The following is a 20,493-nucleotide window of genomic DNA, read 5'->3' on the forward strand; positions in this document are numbered from 1 at the left end:
ATTCTTGGTTTTCACGTGACGTCACAGCATATGCAAATTAGGCGTCCGCCATATTGGTGTCGCAAAAGCTTATTAGCATATGTCAAAATGCAGTGTTTTGGTGCATGATTCTTTAAAAGTATGTCGCGTGATTTGGACAAAATTTCTGAAAACATCAAAAAGGAAGAAAAAAAGGAAGATATTTGCAATATACCTTTAAGCGACTATGTTAAAAGACTAGAGCCACATGTTAAACAAAGGTATTTAGAAAAAATATCACTCGTGGGGATCGATCCCGCTACATTGATCGACGCAAAGTTAGATCCTCAATGTTTACCACCCATAGAAGCTACAGATCTCCTGTGCTATTTGGTTATCGATACGAGTTATTACACAAAGAAACAGTTCAAAGCTTTCAAAAGCTTGGAGGCCTACAATCAGATGGTGTCGGGTTTTATTTCCAGTGTTGAAGGCAAAGTCATAGGTGAAAAATTCGTGGTGATCGGAAAGGTGAGACATTCTCAACGAATGAATGAGCGACCATTTGCAGTTTGGATTATTACTAATAAGGAGGGAACCGTGTTATCAGCCCACTGCCTTGGTTGTAAAGCTGGACTAGCTGAGACTTGCTCACATATTGCAAGTATTTTATTTCATATCGAAGCTTCAACGAGAATTAATGAAACGCTGGCATGTACGCAAGTAAAGTGCACGTGGTTGTTACCGACATATGTGAGTGAGGTTCCTTATGCAAGGGTCAAAGATATCAACTTCAAGTCGGCGAAAAAGTTGAAAGATAACTTAGATGCCTGTATTGAGGGACTATCAGCAAACTCTCCACCTTCCTTATCAGCACCTTGCACTACAAAGAAAGCTAAGTTCTCGACAGAACGGGTTACATCTGGAGGAACTGAGCTTAAACATTTGCTTGCCAAAATAAATGAGTGCAAGTTCAAACCTGTTGCCTTAAGCTTGATTGAACCCTATTCTGAACAGTTTATCATGAAAAGTAGAAGTATCCCAACCATTTCTGACCTTTTTGATCCATGTAATTTTGACTTGTCATATCCAGAACTCCTAGAAAAGTGTGAAAATATTGATCTGACTATTTCAGAATCACAGGTAGAATTAATTGAGCAAGACACCAGGGAACAGGCTAAAGGAAATGCATTTTTCAGGCACAGAGCTGGGCGCATTGGTGCATCTCTGAGTTGGGCAGTAGCTCATACTAACCCTGCTATGCCATCACAATCCTTAATTAAGTCCATCTCATATCCTGATCTGTTCAAAGTTACTACTAAAGCAATCAGTCATGGCCGTAAGAATGAGAGTGCTGCAGTGAATGCTTATACCAAGACTATGCTAGAGACTCACAGAGATCTGAAAGTTGAACAATGTGGTATGATAGTGGATAAACAGCACCCCTGGATAAATGCTACTCCAGATTTTTTGGTATCATGTTCATGCTGTGGGAATGGTTGTGGAGAAGTCAAATGCCCTTACAACATTGAAAACTGTGACCTTGAAAGTTATGTGGAAAAGAAGAATTCATGTCTTGAAAACGTCAATGGAAAGGTACAGCTCAAGAGAAATCACCAGTACTTTTTTCAAGTACAGCAACAGTTGTTTATCACAGACTCTCAGTATTGTGACTTTGTTGTGTGCTCTTTTGACAATAACAATCAAACAAGGTTTTTCTTGGAGAGAATTTACAAGGACATTTCACACTGGGAATCAGTTCTTCCAAAACTCACCAAAGTGTGGAGATCTTGTATCCTACCTGAAATCTTAGGAAGATGGTACACCAGGAAGCATGAAATTGCTGCACCTGTACCAGCAGGTGATATAAAGCCTGTTTGCTACTGCAGAAAACCCAAACCAGAAGAAAGCACAGTGCCTTGTCAAAACCCCAAGTGCCCATTCATTGAGTTTCACCTCTCATGTTTAGGGATATCTGATCCCTTACCCAAAGTATGGTACTGTCCAAGCTGCCAGTTACTTCCAGAATGTAAGAAAGCCAAGAGAGTTACTAAGATCAAGCCTGATTATCAAAAGAACCCTGATTTCGATGAAGCAATGAAATTACAGTCCATTTGTGTTTGCAAAGCTAAACCTGTTGTAGGGGAAAAGCTGCTGAAATGTCATAGTCAATGTCAGAGTGGGAAATTTTTCCATCTGAAATGTCTAAACTACAAGAAGATGCCCAATAACAGCAAGCTATATTGGGTCTGCAAAAATTGCAAAGTGAAGAAAAAACCTGCAGACAAGTCTTCATTAACTATCCCTACCACATGTTCTTCTTATACCACCAGTACTACATGTACTGTCAATAATCCATCAGCTTCAGTTGTGTCTGGAACTGAATATGAAAGTGACGAGGACATAGAAATACCCTGTGTGACTGAAAGCAGAACAGCTTCTGAATCTTTTGAAGATCTACATGAAAATGAGTCAAATAAATACTGTACTGGAGATGAATATGAAAGTGATGAGGACTTAGAAATAATCTGTGTGACTAAAGGTGTAGCTAACAGAATTGCATCTTTTGGAGATCTAGATGAGCATGACTATGACATAATCTCATCTCCTGATGGCTGGTTGGATTGCAAAATAATACAGGCAGCACAAATATGCATCAAGAAAGTAAATCCTCTCATTGAGGGTTTTCAAAGACCAACTCTTGGAAGAGTAAGGAACTTTGACATAATGACCAGTGACTTTGTTCAAATCTTACATACGGGTAATTCACATTGGGTGTGCATTAGTTCTATTGGTTGCACATCAGGATGTGTTAATTTGTACGACAGTCTGTACAATGACATTATTGATGATGAAGTTGAGCAGCAAGTTAAAGATCTGCTACCAGATAACTTTGTTGGCATTGAAGCTGTACCAGTGCAGCAACAAATGAATGGCAGTGACTGTGGCGTTTTTGCTGTAGCATTTGCAACATGCCTTGTGTTTGAACTCAACCCTTCAGATTTTATGTTTGACATCCCAAGAATGAGACCACATTTACTTGAATGTTTGAGAGCTGGTGAAATCAAAGTTTTTCCACATTTTTGAATACATTTTACACTAAAAATGTTGTTTTGTTGTTTCATGCTAATCTCAAGAGTAGCAGTCATTAAAAAAAAAAATCCAAGAAGAATAATGAACTCAAGCTATTTTAAGCAGCTGTGCTCAATAAACAGTCCTTACTGCCCCCTGCAAACATAATTTATATTTTAATTCATATAATTTTTGTAAATATTTATATACACAGCACAAATAAAATGTTGTCATTGTTGTCGATCCTTCTTGTAATGGAAGTATATTTTTTTAAATTATTAATGTTACACAGTGCTCATTCCCAGTCACTTGCTCTCTTTTCATAGGGTTATAATATTTCTTAAATTATACACAGATTCTCCACCCCATCATATCATTTCATTAGCTACAATATATGACTATAATAGTACTGTATGAAGTATGGAGCTAATCAAATGGTACAATGGGTGGACACAGGTTTACAAGAGCTGAACATACTTTAATAATTCTGTCAATAATTGGTACTTCATCCTGTCCATTGTCATTGTTCAAGAAATCAGTGGGAAGAGTGCTTTGAAGAATAGTATACTTGCGACGCAGCAAACCAATCACCCTCTCAACATGTATCCGTACACTTGCTAGAGCTCTTGTTTTTTCCACATCAATAGGATCCAGCTGTTCCCTCCCTTTCGTGTAGGCTGGTATCACAAGTCTTGCCTGTTTGACAGCAACACTTTCTGTGATTGTGAAACCCCGGTCTGCCATAACCATGTCACCTGGCAAAAGTTTTTCAAGAATGCCACAGTTTTCTGTCAAGAACTTATCAGAGGTACGTCCTCCCCATGCCTCTGACACAAAGGAAATAGCTCCTTGGGGAGAAATACCAATCAGTACTTTGATAGTATTGTGATGCTTGTAGGATGAAAATGTCTGAGCTCGAGCTAACAAGTTTGTAGGCTTATCAATAAAAATCTCAAAACAGTCAATAACAACAGTGACTTTGGTTCCAAAGGCTTGTTGGAAACAAAGAGGCATTGTCTTCCATAGCTGGTGTCTTTCAGGCCAGTAAATAAGTGGGGACAAATGCTGATCCATCACTGGTAACCATGATGAAAATATTCTTGATATTGTTGTCACAGATACTTGAAAACGATAGGCTAAGTCTTGATAAGGCATATTCAGTCTCAGTTTCATCAACACGATAATCATTTCCTGGAAAAGGCTAAGTTTTTGGGTTCTTCGTTTGATGTGGGGTGACACAAAGTCAAGGACGGTCATTAAGATATCCATTGAAGGCAGTCCAGAATAAAAGCGAACTTTTTCATCAGAATCAAAAAAATCTCGATCAATTGGCTTATAGGATTCTTTGAAAAGGTATTCAAACTCTTCGGTTTGAGTCATAGCTTCAGATACATCAACTTGGGTTTGAGTTGAACTGTCAACGAGAGTTGAGCAAGTGTGGTCTTGAAATGCGCAATCGTGATCAAAAATATCCTCAGAAGAATCAATTTCCTTGGAAGATCCTTCTTTAGGATCACTGAAATCCACATCACGGACGGGAAGGCCACTGACATCGATTTTCTTTCGTTTCTCAGCTGCCTCGCGTTCTTGACGCTCGAGTGATCTTTTCCGGCGTTCCTTCGCTCGTTTAGCTCTTGCCTCTTTAATGTCGTGGTTTTCCTGTTGATATTTTGTCTTCCCGAGATTCAAAGTAGGAACCCAGTCGACGTTGTACTTATCCCAGGGTTTTGCAGATTGCCCTGACACGAAATGTCGTCCACAGACTCTTTCATTACTGAGGACATCCTTCGAAGTGATGTCGTCGCGGCTAATGGCGGCGATCCATCTTTCTCTTCGTTCTCTGCTCAGCTCTTCTGCTTTTTCTCCTTGGTTAGTGACTACAACTGGAATCCTATAAAACCCTATACCTTTCGTCTTTCCACTATTATGAAAACAATCAACCATAATACAATGAACCATGATGAAGAATATTTCTAAAGCTTTGATAACACGCGAAATGTTTGAATAATACGACACCAATATGGCGGCGTAGCAACCGTTGTCAAGGTATAGGTCACGTGGGTGAAAACCAAGAATAAAAGGACGTGTACTGTTGATGTAACAAAGTCCACCTCAAACAAGTTTGCAGCCTTACTGGGAATAAATAATCCGTGAAGAACTGGGGTGAGCTAACTATGAGATGCCTTTGAAGTCAGCGGTTGCGCCCATGGATTGCATGATTTTCGTGGAAATTTCATGGTTTTTGGCCGGTGCTTACGGCTAAATTGGTTCGTCTCATCCCTAAATTCCATTCTTTTCCTCAACGTTTCAAAAAGAACGTCAAGCACTGCGATTAAGATGGATCCTTCATTAACAGCGAAAGATCTCCGAAAGATGTTCGTTGATTTCTTTGTGGAGAAATACGAGCATACCTTTGTCCCTTCCTCATCTACGATTCCTCATGAGGACCCAACCTTATTGTTTGCGAACGCTGGTATGAATCAGGTAATTTCATTGATATCTGTGCATTGAAAACTGCTTAAAAGGTTTCACGTCATAAGTTGTTACTTGCATCACAATTCAGGAAACCAATAGTAATTACATTGTGTTGACTGACGGGTTTCAATTTGGAAAAAATATTTCACGTGCTCTTTCGAACATTTGTTTTTTGTGGGATGTGAGACAGTTCACGATCATTGTTGCCTAAATTTTCTCATGGTTCCCCTCTATTGCTGTTTCACCTTTTACCCTTTTTGACCAAGGGTTTTGGAAGCAGGAAATGGGAAATCTAGACACAGAAGGAAATAGGACTTCCGTTTAAAGGACCATTTTGAGTTTTCTTTTTAATTAAAAAAACTCTATTTTAGTGTGTAGAGTGGTATGTGGCTCGCATCAATCAGATTGCTGCATTAGGGTAAATAGCTAACACCAATCAGATTGCTGCATTAGGGTATGTATCTCACACCAATCATATCACAACATTTGGATATCATGCACCAATCACAGCATTTGGATATTGTTATTTTGTAAATGATGTCATGGAGTTAGGGAGCTGTGCACAAAGAATGACATCAAACAGAAATTTGGGCTCATTTGATAAGTGTTATGATTGTGCCCTTTGCAAGAGCTTTGTCAAGTGAGGTAGAGATTTATCAGGATATGGAAGGTTCGCATTTATTTTTATTGTATAATTTTTGAGGTAAAACATGTTTTTTCTGTTCCTTTTCTCACAACCCACATGCCAAACAACTTACATTCCATTACATACCATGAAAAACAACATCCAAAGTCTAATCAGAACATACTCAATCGTTGCACTACATGAACATTAGGCAATGTTTCATGTGCTTGAATTGTATTCTACCTATCAAATTCCATTTTGCCACATTAGACTTCACTCCATCACATCCCATTTCCTTGTAAACAACCAACTTGCATTTTATCAGGTATTCTAACGGCATTATCCAACACCACAGAAAAAAATTCAGATGAAACTTCATGTTACTGAGTGAATTTTCTACTCATTCTCCCACATTTTGACTTTTTCTACAAATAAAATTTGCTTTTAGCTACCTTTGAATTAACCTAATCACATGTTAATTTCTTGTAAACAACCTGCATTTTATCATGTATTTCACACACAGAGGGCAAAGTCCAGAAAAGCCAGAACCAATCAAGGAGCCCTCTTTGAAATATTATCCTTTCCTCTTGCTCAGTTTATCTTCTCTTATATGAGATTGCAATATATCTTTGGTTAGGGTTCATTGGAGATGCATGTGTTTCAGTCTACTTTTCACTGTAAAATTATGTGGAATTATATTTTTAAGAGGACTAACTGTAGATGAATAATTTTGATTTTGTTTCTCTTAGATGAATGGCTGTAAGGGTAGTCTCTTTTGCAACCATTATTTGTTCTCATCACGCAATGGCTCTCTTCAACGGGGAATAGAGGCATTGTGTGACGAGATCAAACAACGGCTGCAAAGGAGACTACAGTAAGCGTGGCTTCGATGCATTTTATTTTTGCTCATAAGTATTTAGACAATAGAGACAATAGACAACAAAATACCTATGTGAGTTTAGATAAATTGTTTTTTATCTTTCTCTTGAAGTGAAGTAATGTGATATTTTTGTTCTTTCGAAACTTATGAAAGCGTTAGGAACACAAAGTGTTCCACCTCATCCTATCCAGCTAAAAAATAACTCTTGCATGTCTATGTTATTTAATAGGGGAACCTGTCTTTTGACAGAATGTTCCATGAGGATCTTTAGTTGTTGTTAATATCTGCGGTGGAGGGAAGTGCAGTAACATGTTTGAAAAGTATTTGAAACAGAGTTTGGAAAAATGGAATCTTTTAGCGATGTAGAAAACATCATCGGGGGAGGGGAGATAAGGAATATTTTGTCACCAATTTTACATTTTTCCTAGGGAGGGGGGAAGATTCAAATTCTTTGACCTAAATTTTGGATTATTTTCCTGTGCTTAATTAAGGTAAATCTGTAGGGTCTGTAACAAAGCATAGTTCTAAACAGTTTTTAAACCACTAAATTGTTTAGACAAAACCAAACAAGTTTGATGAAAAATAAGACCCAATAATGACTAAAACATGCAAGAATCTTGGGTACAATGTAGTTATTAGCTCTCATTAGGATAGTTGTTATAAAATTACAAACTTGAGAATTCACTCACTGTGTTAGGACCATTAAAAAATTTTCTAATATTTTTAAAAGATTGTCTCGTTCTGTTTTCATTGTACAGTACAAGTCAATTTTTTTGGGAACTGTGGATCCAAACAGTGATCTGTCTAAACTCAAACGTGCTGCTAACAGCCAGAAATGCATTCGTGCAGGAGGCAAGCACAACGATCTGGATGATGTAGGCAAAGATGTTTATCATCATACATTCTTTGAAATGCTGGGAAACTGGTCCTTTGGAGATTATTTTAAGGTCTGTTATGGTGAAATTCACTTTTTTTCAATGCTATTGAAGTGAGAAATCTTTGGGTTATTCATGAAGACTGTTTTTTATTATTTATGTTTTATTATTTATGTAATAAGCAGAATTATTTAGTTACACAGTTTGATTGGTTCTTACGTATGACCTCTTCGAGGACAGATTCATATACATTCGTTTACAATACATGCATCTTTATCATATAATTTAGACAGTATCCTTTTTGTTGTGGTTCTGTTTACTAAATGATCACAGATGACATCAAAATGTGATAGGAATGTTAGTGAGACAATTGGATGCACCTTGTGTGCCACTCTTTTGTTCTTACCATACATTATAACATAGCTAGTAAATTTGTCTAATCAAATTCAATTGCACAAGCATGCTTCATATTCCTATTGTGCACACTCATGACGTCAGCAAACAAATCCCTCGAGAAGAAAAATTTTCCATCAGGTTGAAAATGTTATAAATAATTGGTTCATGTGTCAGCTGTGCATTCATCAAGATATGAAGCACTTGGGAAGTTTGGAGAACACTCCAGAAGCTAGAGTTGCTCTTGGCTACGCCTCAAGCAACTCTTACACATCTTTCGTGCTCTCCAAACTTTCCACATGCTTCATATCTTGATGAATGCACGCTGATGTATGAACCAATTATTAATTTATGTCATCTGTAATCTAGTGCAAAACAGACTCAAATCAACAGGAATCTATTCTTTGTATATTAAATGATGGCCATCAAGATGACTCATGAAATTTTTTTATTAGGATAGTTAACAAGAATTTATTTATTATTTAATATTTTACGACATGTGTAGAAAGAGGCCATTGAGTTTGCTTGGGAGCTGCTGACAGTCAAATATGGGATGCCAAAAGAGCGTCTTTATGTTACTTACTTTGGAGGTGCAGAGGGTCTTGAATCTGATGAGGATACCAAACAGTTTTGGCTCGACATGGGGTAAGTATGCACTGAACTGCTCATCCTCAGTTCCTGGTGACATTGTATAGCATTAATTTGAAATTTGGCTGAGGTTATTTCACAGGTAACCACAGCTGTGAAAGTAACTACAACTCACAGATCTTCTTCAATCTAAACTTTTTCCTAATATTTACACCAAACACACTCCAGGCTGTCTCCATTTTGGTCCCCATGGATTTGCAGCTTAGTGGCTAATTTAACAACCTGTGTTTAACAGCCTGTTATAGCAAGTTATACTAATAAAACTACCTCTTGTTAATAGTCAACAGTTAAAGTATTTTTCTTCTGTAGTTGAAGTATTGAACCTTAGCCATTTGACCTGTTAGAGTGACTAGCATCTAATTCCTCCTTACATTATCACCCCTGAATTAAACCTTAAGGTTGTGAGAATAAAGGAATTGATCACCAACTAAAGAAGCTTGTGATTTTTAAACAAATTCTCCTGAGCAGCACCTTTGGAAATGTATAGAGAACAGTATGGAGAATATGTATACTGATGTCAGGGTATGAAGGGTTGATTAGAGGTGTGGTGTGGTCAATATTATTGTGCATCTTGAAACATTGTATTAGACATCTTTTCTTGTTTCTTTGAAGAACTTTAGGTGTTAGGCTTGGAAAAAGAGGTCTATCTCATCAAAGGGTTCCCTTCTATTGTCAATTTGGTACTCCTAAAGGATATATTACAAAGCACATGTAACGTCTTCAAAATTTTGGCAAACTTTTCTTATTTAACAGCAGTTATCAGCTCTTTCCTAAATAATCACTGACCCTACCTAAATTTAACAAGATCAGGTATTTAATATGTTTTGAAAATGATTTTATTTGACAGCCTCCCAGCTGACAGAGTGCTCCCATTTGGAATGAAGGACAACTTTTGGGAGATGGGTGAGACTGGACCATGTGGACCATGCACTGAAATTCATTTTGATCGCATTGGTGGACGTAATGCTGCCTATCTTGTTAACATGGATGACCCAACTGTTCTTGAAGTGTGGAATCTCGTGTTTATTCAGTTTAACAGGTTGGTCCCATGAAGAAAGATGCATTTTTTTTGCCCTGTTACTAAGGAGGGACACTGAAAAATTACAAGTCCCCAAGAGGATTCAAACCTCAGATCTTCAGATGCTGCACTGTGACAGATTCTACCACTGACTGTGTCTGAGCCAGGCCATACCATGGTTCATATATTTCAAGATGTTGGAAATTACAAATGCCAAACTCTAAATTACATGGAGATTGTAGATGTTTTGTTGATCTGGTTGGCTATTAGACATGTACTTTCACTTACCTAGCATTTAAGAAGCACTATAGAGAATTAAGTCAACTGAGAGTGGTGGCTAAAATCATGATGTTTTGCTCTTTAAAAAAATTGTCATCTCAGTCAGTATTATCCTTAATTTACAGCTCTATATAATCACATATTTATCTAACAAATACAGTTAGTGCTTGCAGAAAAGTACTTTATGAAAAAATAATTGCAGTGGCAGTATGATTTTTCCAAATTTGTTTGCCCTGTTTCAGAATTGTATGCAATTCCTTAAAATCAAAATTCTAGAGGATTATGATCCCTTTTCTTTTTTGAAAAAATCTGAGTTAAAAGAAAAAAGGATATGTCTTAATAACAATGTGTTACATTTTTATTTTATAAACTCAGAGAAGGAGATGGAAGTCTTAAATCTCTGCCTAGTAAACATGTGGACACTGGTATGGGACTGGAGCGTCTAACATCAATCACTCAGGGAAAGATGTCCAACTATGACACTGATCTATTTCAGCCATTCTTTGAAGCAGTTCATAAGGTATTTCACTCATTATACTCAAATATGCTCCCTGTTTAAAAAGTTAGGAATATATTATACTGTCTGGTTTATTTCAGGGCACTGGTGTCAGACCATATACAGGTCTCGTTGGAGCTGAAGACAAAGATGGTGTTGACATGGCTTACAGAGTTGTGGCTGATCATGTCAGAACATTAACTATGGCCATCACTGATGGTGGGAAACCCGACAACACTGGCCGAGGGTAAGACTGAGTCTAACACTTGCTTACTAACGACAATTTTTTTAAGAATTTGTCTGTCCTACCTCAGCATCTACCTTGGCATTATGGCCCATTGTCTCTGTGCCCCAAGGTGTTGTTATGGAGAGGATTAAGCTATGACAGTTCAGTTTCTTTCCTTTATCCTTTTTTCTTTTTTTTTTTTTTCAATGCCACCAATATTTCATTTACAAAGTTTAAGCTTGAAGTAATAGCAACAGTGCCTACAAAATTGAGATGTCTTAGGATGCAAAGAATATTAAATATTTGTACTCAAAATTTTCAAAACAAGGAAATAGGGAAATGTGAGAGTCTGTGTTTTTTGATGTGTTTCTGTGATATGATATGTTTCTTTTTTATCAGGTATGTGTTAAGACGTATCCTTAGAAGATGTGTGCGCTTTGGAACAGAAAAACTCAACATGCCCCCAGGATTCATAGCATCATTGGTGTCAGTGGCTGTGGACACTCTGGTCAGTGGTTTCAACCATGGCATATTGCATATATGTTAGACTTTAATGTAAACCTTTGGTTGATGCAGTACTTCTTTAGACATGAGTACCAGTATGTCAGACATTATGGAAAAATTTATTGCCAAAGACCATTCATCTGATTTTTCTAGAAACTGATTAATATTTTTTTGATTTACAGGGTGACTTCTTTCCTGAAGTGAAGAAAGATCCACAGCAGGTAAGATTAACATATATTTTTGTCTGGATTAAAATGTATTATTGTTTCCACTGATGCTTTAATCATTATTTAATCAGGGAATTACTTTTCATTTGGAGATATGCAAGTTGGCAACAAGTTTGATTTAAAAGGATGTATGAAAAAATTATTACCTGCAAAAGCAATGTCTTGATCATGAGTTTTATTGCAATTTGGAACAGGTAAAAGATGTTATCAATGAAGAAGAAACAATGTTTCTCAAAACTCTTGCCAGGGGAAGAAAACTTTTTGACAGGACAGTGAACCAGCTGACAGACAATTTCATCCCTGGAGATGTGGCTTGGAGATTGTACGATACATATGGCTTCCCTGTGGACCTAACACAACTCATGGCAGAGGAACGGGGATTGACTGTAGACATGAATGTTTATGAGGAATCTAAGAAAAAAGCCCAGGTTAGTGGTTTTCATTTACTTAACCCTCTGACTCCCAGGAGAAGGAGGGTTTAAGTGACCAAAGAGGAAATTCTCCTTAGAATCAATACATTTCCAAGCAGAGAGGTGATGAGAAAAAGGGAAAAAGTATCTAATGAGGGATGTCATCTGATATAACAACAAATTATCAGGCCTAAGGTTGCAAGAAATATTTAGGAGACAGTGCAGAGGATTGATAACTGGATGCTTAAGGTGAAAGGGTGCTGCCAAAGGAGGGACACACAGAGACTTACACATCAAGTACTGGCTTCCCTAACATAAGCTCTCTGGTACATGGTAGATCCTTAATTCAAAAGTACAGCTCTGGTTATGACTTGGGAAGAAAAAGTTCTTCAATCTTATTGTTTCAAACTTTTCTTGATGATGACTTCATTGACTCTCTAAAGGAAATTGCTCGAGGAAAAGGCTCTGGAAATGATGATGCCATCACTCTTGATGTCCATGCAATTAACAAGTTACAAAAAGACTTAAACCTTAAACCAACCAATGAGAAGTCCAAGTATAGCTACATATCAGACAAAGAAGGAAATTATGGTAAAATAATTCCTTTATTAAAATGTTCATGTGTTTTTACACTAATAAGCAAATTAGGGACACCCTAACATTAAGAGACCACATGACAGTATGATGAATGCTTATGATCTCAATCAGGGGAGCAAATCGGAAAGTTTGGTTTAACTGAGAATGTTCTGAGTGAAGAAAAATATTCCCTCTCATGATTCTCCAGATTTTTACCTGATTAAGAGGAATGACTAAAATGGCTGGCTTTACAGGTGAAAAAGATGAAGGGATCCAGTGACCTGGTTAGCACTGATCGCTTTAATCCTGATGTACAGAAACCTTGTAACTTGTCAACATGTGTCACAATATTTGGGAATTTTTAACTTTTAGAATCATTTTGAGTACTTTTAAAGCTCTCGAATCAGAAACCCTAAAATATCTATTGCAGAACTTTGTGTAATCTGTTTGCCATACAAAAAATCTCTTGTAACCAATAATGTTCAGTCAAGGTTGTGGATATTGGTGTTGTTCATTTTGCTTTTATATAGACCACAACTTCGTTTGGCTCCATCTTGACTGAACAAGCTTGGTTCATAACGCATATATTATTTTTTTGTGGTCTTTATTAATATGATCATATCGCCATATCCATTTACCAGTAATCTTGAAGCTCTAGCTACACCTTGTTCACCTCTGAATGATAATTTTTGATAACCTCTCTTGTGTTTTTCAGTGTTTGAGCCTGTGACAGGAACAGTAAAGGCGATCATATTTGAGAAGGAGTTCGTCAACGAAGTAATCACCGGCAGCCACTGTGGAGTTGTCCTGGACCGAACATGCTTTTATGCTGAGCAAGGAGGGCAGATATACGACCAGGGATTTATGGTCAAAGAGGGCGATGATGTAAGTGATCAAATAGAGAAATGAAAATTTTACTGAAAACTATTTCAGCTGTCACAAGATAATTTGGTTTTATGAAGTGAGTTGATAATGTAGATTGGCCACCTGTTCTGATTTTCTAAAGCGGATGTTTCGAGCGTCAGCCCTTCGACAGAGAGAACGGGCTAACGCTCGCAACTTATCCAAATTATCTTGTTATACCCCAACTGATGCAGCATTACAGTTTCTTTAGAAACTTTCCCCCTTTATTCAGCTGTCATAGTTTAGTTATGGCATCAATGATTGTTGATTAAAGCGAACCAGTTCATTAGTGGCGATACATTCCATTGCCATTTGGTCCTGCGTGTCGTTACATGAAAATCTCTGAACCTTTTTGTCACTAATGAATATTTGTTGTTTTGCAGGAAGTGGAATTTTCAGTCACTAATGTACAGGTTCATGGTGGATATGTACTTCATGTAGGAGCAGTTGAAGGTACCCTGAGAGTTGGAGACCAGATGAAATGTCAGATAGACGAGGTAATTTGACAAGAGCTGTATCACCCCTTATTAAAGTAAATAAAAAAAGATTATTTTTGACCAGTTCTGTCTTTGGGTCAAGTCTTGGAAGATAGAAAGAATATTTATAATTCTATGCAGAGAAAAAGTCGTAAAGTCATAGTCTGTGCAAAAATTTGAAACCAGTTTTGCAAACACCTTTGTAAATCCAAGATTGTAATAAAACAATAAAGTACACTCACGGGCATAAGGTAAAGATGTTTCGGGTCTGACTCAGAGTCATTTAGCGCGAGCCGTCAGGCGAGGGTTAAAATGGGCTCAGAGAATGACCTAAAACATCTTTACGTCCAAGAACATAACATGTCACTACTGTTTTCACTTTGGAGGGTAGTGAGGTGATAAAAACTTTTAAAACTAACTGTTAAAAAAACCTTCAAAACAATTACGCAAGCAGGCTAAAATATATTAGCCTTCCAAAATATCTCTTTCAGCCCGTAAAATGCTCCACAGTGCCCAATAAAGTGATAATAGTAGAATTATAGAGGTAAATAACTTTAGGTAAAAGTGACGTGTGTCGATAATTTTTTTCTACAGCAAAGGCGAAGACTGACAATGAACAATCACACTGCCACTCATGTACTGAACTTTGCGCTCAGGAAACATCTTGGAGACGCTGACCAGAGAGGCTCACTTGTCGCACCTGATAAGCTCAGATTTGATTTCACTGCTAAGGTTTGTTTCTCGATTAACCCCTCAACCCCTAAGATTGACTGACTTCGTTGCTGGTTTGAACCTTGTCGCGTGAAAAATCTGCCGATTTTGCAGATTGTCCTTGATCTGCAAAAAAAATCCGCTGAATAAAACGCTCGAACCACAAAATAGTAAAATTCCCTCAAAATTTATATGCTACGCTATGGAACTGAAAAGAACTGTTGACAGTGACTAACTTTTTGATAACCCGGCTGAACAGAAATAATTTCGAAGGTTATCTCCTCTTCTCTGCAGAAATTACCAAGAAATTAATGAAGAGTTTTTTTTTTTCTTTCCACAGGGGGCAATGACAACGGAGCAGATCAAGAACACTGAACTAACTAGCCAGGACATTGTGTCAAGGAGCATGGACGTATTTGCTAAGGAGTCATCTCTGGCCACTGCTAAAGACATTCAAGGTCTCAGGGCGATTTTTGAAGAGGTGAGCACAAAATGTCTCTGCTCCGGCGTATCAAGTGAGATTTTCGTCCTCTCATTTCCTTTCTCTCGATAACACAGTGCGACTTAGCGCTTAGCGAGCAATGCCTATGAGCAGGTCCTTATTACGAGCGATAGAGGACGCGCGTTTCTTCGCCCGGGGGAGGATTTGAGACGGATCGGGGAGAGGTTTCCCGGGGGGTCTGTCATTATCAGTGCTAGACCCCTTGTGGATCTTTTTGCCGACTCGCGTCAACCAAGATCTCTTACTTTCCCGCGGGCAAAGAAACGCTCCAATAATGAAGGGCGAACTCGCATACTAAGCGGGATACCACGCTAGTTTCCACTCGAAGACCTTCTTGTAAATGTAACGCAACGGGGGGGGGGGGGGGATTCAGCAAAGGTTCCAAATTACAAACTTTAAAGGTTTGGGTTGATTTTCTCGAGATTAGCATACTGTAACGTGGTTCCCTACTTTAGGCTGATGTCAGTTTTATGCGAAGACCGCTGTGTTCGCTCACCACTGAACAATGTTATTACTGATTAGGTTTATCCTGATCCAGTCCGCGTGTTGTCCATTGGTGCATCATTCGATGAACTTCGAGACGATCCACAGGCTGGATACAAGTATTCTGTCGAGTTTTGTGGAGGAACGTAAGTAATATTCACGGTCCTTCAGGCGTAATCATGCGCTTTTGTTCTTATCCAAGTATTAGTCAAAGCTAATCTAGGGACACACCGCTTGATATCTGAGTTTTAGTTTTTACTGAAATAAAGTCTTCTTCCGACTGCTGTCAGTTGAAAGAGTAAACGCTTCCGTTGAAACCAATCAGAAGAAAAATCAAGGTTCACGCGACTCTGTGTTTCATTTTTTCTCGCCCTTGGCGAGAGGTGTGTACTTTTGTTTGGTAATTATCGCTGGTTCAGTGCGTTGTAGCAGCAACACTTAAATCATGTGATAATTGATCAAAGCAACTACAGCAGCTAATCTCTGTAAGCAGCTGCAAAACATGAACTAAATTCGTAATATTATAGGCTCGATTACGTCTGAGGTATTTTGCAGTGACCTTCGATGGAGTTTTCTTGAAGGAATCTAAAATTCAAAAAACTACGACGGCCAATCAGAACAAAAAAAAATTATGATCAGAAGCCAATGGGAACTTGAATTGATTACATACAAGCTCTTTTAAGCGCGGGAAAACGTGATTAACCGATTAACCGGTTGGTTTTAACTTCGCATCTGATTGGTTATTAGGGCGGAGCGAATTTTCTTGACCAATCACAGAGCAAAGTAAAGAAGTTTGAAATCACTTCCTTCAATTCCAAATTGCGTTTGAAACTCAACTGGGATTACTCTATCGTTCTGAAGGTTTTCTACTATTTATCATCAGGCATCTACAGAACACAGGACACATGAAATCATTTGTCCTCGTGTCAGAAGAAGCCATTTCTAAAGGAATTAGGAGAATTGTGGCTCTCACAGGACCTGAAGCTCTGAAAGCCGAGAACAAATGTCACTCGCTGGAAGAGAGAGTTGAAAATGTTCAGAATCTGGTGGAGGAAAAGATGAAGGATGGTGGGCTTAACATTAAAGAAACTTCACAAGAAATCACAAGAATTAGTGAGGTAATAATAATAATAATAGTTTATTAAACTCTCTTGAGTAACTTACTGAGTTAACGAGTTATAATACAATGAAAACTTAATAAGATCAACTATGTACATTTCTATATATATTAAGTACAAATTATATACACCACACCTGAACATGTATCACATTTGTTGAAAATACTAAAAGTGAAAAAGTCTTCGGTGCGCTTCGTTCTACAGGTAGTAACATCATAATAATAACCATAATAATAATAATAATAATAATAATAATTTTTAATGTTTTGTATCAATACGATGATCAAGATACTTCTACCAGCGTTACGTTTTGCGTGTTATGTTTATTGTTATAAAAAAGTCACGTTTATTGTGAGCTGAGGTAGTGAACTTGTTCCTTCAGTGTTTTATTGACGCGCTTTCAACTCTAATCTTCACCATGGGAAAGTGTCGTTTGATCAATTATTTTCAAGCTGTTAGTCATAACAAAAAAGTCTGCAAAGGAGACTCGTTCTTATTTCCGTCCCTTCCCTCTCCCACCCCCCCCCCCACCCCCCAATCCGACCATTTCATCGGGTTACCCAGTTGACCGATAAACATTTATTCTCTCTAGTGGAGTTAAGCAGTGTGAGAGTAAAGTGTTGCCTAATAACACAGGGTAACACCCCGAAACTTTCGATGGGGAGTAAAGCGCGCTCACTCTTTTGTCCAACACATGTCTAGTATGATTTGTGACAAGGATAGAGCGGTATTTTGAACATTTGTGTTTGTTTGTCCTTTATAAGGATATATCTGCAGCCGTCATTTCGGCCTGGCGGAAAGATGAAATGAGATCCAAATTGAAAATTGTCAAGAAACTAGTTGACGACGCCGACAAAGCAAAGAAAACCGTCTTGCAGCAACAAGTGAGTCATTTTAAACTTTTCAGAAGTTGTCTCGGCTGTTTGCGATTAGAGATGAGATCGGTAAGGAGAATGAGGAAGTCGATATGGAGAATAGTCTTGGTCTAGTTACAAAATTCTCAATGGGAATACGATAGGAAGTGTAAGTAAGCAAGGAGAATACCTTTTTGTAAACATGTTCTCTCTAAAACTTAATTTTTAAACAGCAGGGATGTTGAATGAACCACAGCTTTCCCACTAAAAGATACAGAAACTGGGAAATCCTGCTTTAATTTGGGCCACTACAGCACGACATTAGTAGTCAAAGTTGTGTAGAAAAGTAGTCTTGCTACGAAGAAAATGTGAAGAGGGCTGTTTATCTCACTGGCATGAATATCTCAGTCTTGTAACTCGTTTGGGGAATGAGTGCGAATGAAGAACTTGCTGTAAATTTAATTAACTTTTTTTTTTCTTTCTTTTTTCAGGCGATCGATAAAGCGAAAGGCATAGTGGAAGCAGATCCTAACAGATCATTTGTTGTTGATGTGTTTGATGCTGGTTCAAATTCTAAGGTGAGTGACTTAACTGTACCGTTGGAAAGACAGGTAACAACGCCATGATAGAGGTGAAACATACAATATGTCCTATTTCCGAGATGCATTGCGCACCCTAACTAGTGTGAACACGTGACTAACCGATAAATTCTTGGTGGGTATATTTTTCATAATTTCTAGACTTTCCTTGTACATTTTTTCGTTTAAGATTCTTGACGCTGCCATGAAACAGTTCAAAAGCCTGGCTCCGAAAATGGCCGCTCTTCTTTTCAGTGTGGACGAAGAAAACTCCAAGATCATCTGCTTGGCTCAAGTACCCAAGGTTTGTTACTGGGGAAACATGCTCCAGATGCCATATCATGTATATTTCCGCTATTGAAAAAAAGTTCTTTGAACTTAACTATTGCTGTATTTTGCTATTCCAAAGATTAACATGATCCCTCAGAATTTGCCTTCAAATGTGCTAAAAATTGCAAAACTGTTGCATGAGGTACTGAATCAATTTTTAGATTATTGGTGATCTCGAAAGGTTGCAGGTTCATCTTTGAAATCTAAGAACTCCGACAGTGTCATAATTTTTTCATACCTACTTTGCTATGACTGAGATGAAAATTATTTAGTTCCCCTTAGATCTCATAACATTTCACCATTCATTCTCAGGGGCCATAAGCTAATTGTTCGCCTTTGACAGAATGCTACTCTGAAATCTATGTGAAAACCGCTCGTTTAACATGACTATCAACAATCTTTGTATTGCAACCAAAATATTTATTTGTGCAACCAAAAAAGGTACGCGAGTGATTCTGAAATCACGAAGACGGTTCAATGTTGACCACTATTTACTGAGGTGGATTGTGTTAATATTCACCTAGCCGTTGTAGTGAGATAATATAGCACCAAATGATGATTTTACCTCTTTCTCTTCCTGCAACGATTACAATATTTTGGGTGCAAATCACGCGCGAGTTACTCGGAGGTGAATAGCTAAGGATATTTACAGTTTAAGTAGCCAATCAGAGCGCACCTTCAACGCTATTGATTGTTTTAGTATATACTGAATTTTCTTATGGTTGCTCTGCAGGATGCGATTGCGCGCGGTCTGAAGGCAGATGAGTGGGTAAAGTCAGTGTCCGAGCTGATTGGTGGAAAATGTGGCGGGAAGGACCAGTCTGCGCAGGGATCTGGGTCCAACGTTGGCTGTGTAAAGAAAGCTGTGGAGACTGCGACAAATTTTGCGCAACAAAAACTTTAAACTTCATGAAAACAAAGCTCAAAATAGGAAATTTCGTTGCAATCGAAATACAGGAGCGTGTGTTTGAATACATAAATAAATATTAATAAATATTAAACGTTTTGCGAAGACAGATAGTCACAGAGCAATGCAATCAGAACACGTTTAGTGGTAACAGAATTAAGTCGGGAGAACTTTAGAACGAGAGGGATCGAAACTCGCCACAACACTGCTCTGTAGATTTTTGATAGTGTAAATTTCGGCCAATTTCATTAGGCACGGAAATTTGGCCAATATTACGAGTACGTGGTTAAGAACCCATTAATAAAATGTCTTTCTTCACCAACTTAGTTGCACGTCATCATTTTATTTTCAAACCACTTCCCAACGTGTAGTCGGATATTTTCAAGCGTTTACTGCTACCGTCCAAGCAAAATGGATGTACTAGCAGACTATCAAAGCCGCTGTCGTTATAAGCGGGTAGTCAAACGGCGGATTCTCTTGGTGTAACCAGTCAAGTTTTACTTCGGGGCAGGTTTGAAGAAACATAAAAAGTGCTGTCTTTTCCGTTTTCTCTTCACCTCCTCATGAAAAAACGAATGCGAAACGCTTATTTGCATTTTTATTTGCGTCAAGTGGCAATTTAAGAGAAGTTTGAAGAAAGGTGTGCAACCGCGGTTTCGAACCCTGCCCTGTCAAAGCAAAGACCCCTGCTCCCTTTCTGTACTACACCCCAAAATTGGGTTGATTTTCTCCACACTGATCTCTCTACGCGCCAATAACCGAACACCATAGTTAGCTATGCACCAAACTGTTTGACGCCATAGTAGCCGACCCCAACCATAAGCTACATGGATTACTGCCACAGAAAAATAATGTTGTTTATAATTTTCGATACAATCGTCCCTTTGTTTTACCGCGCGTTCACACCAATAGGGCAAATAACACTTTCATACTCGCAATGTCCCGGCTATTAAACGCATCTTCTCATAA

General features: G+C 38.1%; 3 protein-coding genes across 3 annotated transcripts; 2 read left to right on the plus strand and 1 right to left on the minus strand.

The window, feature by feature from the left end:
* The first annotated feature begins 9 nt into the window (after positions 1 to 9).
* LOC136279432 (uncharacterized) lies at positions 10 to 3,073 on the plus strand. Its single transcript, XM_066163150.1, has one exon. It carries the CDS (start codon positions 121 to 123, stop codon positions 3,043 to 3,045), a length of 2,925 nt encoding a protein of 974 aa, XP_066019247.1. The 5' UTR covers positions 10 to 120; the 3' UTR covers positions 3,046 to 3,073.
* A 301-nt stretch (positions 3,074 to 3,374) lies between these two features.
* LOC136279433 (uncharacterized) lies at positions 3,375 to 5,040 on the minus strand. Its single transcript, XM_066163151.1, has one exon. The coding sequence runs from the start codon at positions 4,987 to 4,989 to the stop codon at positions 3,457 to 3,459; it is 1,533 nt and encodes a 510-aa protein (XP_066019248.1). The 5' UTR covers positions 4,990 to 5,040; the 3' UTR covers positions 3,375 to 3,456.
* A 212-nt stretch (positions 5,041 to 5,252) lies between these two features.
* Positions 5,253 to 19,850, plus strand: LOC131774521 (alanine--tRNA ligase, cytoplasmic-like). The gene is made up of 20 exons (XM_059090570.2): positions 5,253 to 5,514; positions 7,769 to 7,957; positions 8,784 to 8,923; positions 9,774 to 9,965; positions 10,599 to 10,743; positions 10,821 to 10,966; positions 11,345 to 11,453; positions 11,632 to 11,670; positions 11,871 to 12,104; positions 12,530 to 12,677; positions 13,378 to 13,547; positions 13,949 to 14,062; positions 14,636 to 14,773; positions 15,093 to 15,233; positions 15,777 to 15,883; positions 16,621 to 16,855; positions 17,620 to 17,739; positions 18,201 to 18,287; positions 18,478 to 18,591; positions 19,351 to 19,850. Exons 1-20 carry the CDS (start codon positions 5,266 to 5,268, stop codon positions 19,519 to 19,521), a joined length of 2,988 nt encoding a protein of 995 aa, XP_058946553.2. The 5' UTR covers positions 5,253 to 5,265; the 3' UTR covers positions 19,522 to 19,850.
* Positions 19,851 to 20,493: the final 643 nt, after the last annotated feature.

Source organism: Pocillopora verrucosa, chromosome 3, assembly GCF_036669915.1.
Source record: "Pocillopora verrucosa isolate sample1 chromosome 3, ASM3666991v2, whole genome shotgun sequence".
Classification (NCBI taxonomy): Eukaryota; Metazoa; Cnidaria; class Anthozoa; order Scleractinia; family Pocilloporidae; genus Pocillopora; species Pocillopora verrucosa.

Excerpts from the sequence above, each read along its gene's own strand:
- LOC136279432 (XM_066163150.1), top strand. The coding sequence starts at position 121 with ATGTCGCGTGATTTGGACAAAATTTCTGAAAACATCAAAAAGGAAGAA.
- LOC136279433 (XM_066163151.1), bottom strand. The coding sequence starts at position 4,989 with ATGGTTCATTGTATTATGGTTGATTGTTTTCATAATAGTGGAAAGACG.
- LOC131774521 (XM_059090570.2), top strand. The coding sequence starts at position 5,266 with ATGGTTTTTGGCCGGTGCTTACGGCTAAATTGGTTCGTCTCATCCCTA. Across the intron at positions 11,671-11,870 it reads TGAAGAAAGATCCACAGCAG|GTAAAAGATGTTATCAATGA; the intron begins GTAAGATTAACA and ends AATTTGGAACAG. Across the intron at positions 15,234-15,776 it reads TCAGGGCGATTTTTGAAGAG|GTTTATCCTGATCCAGTCCG; the intron begins GTGAGCACAAAA and ends ATTACTGATTAG.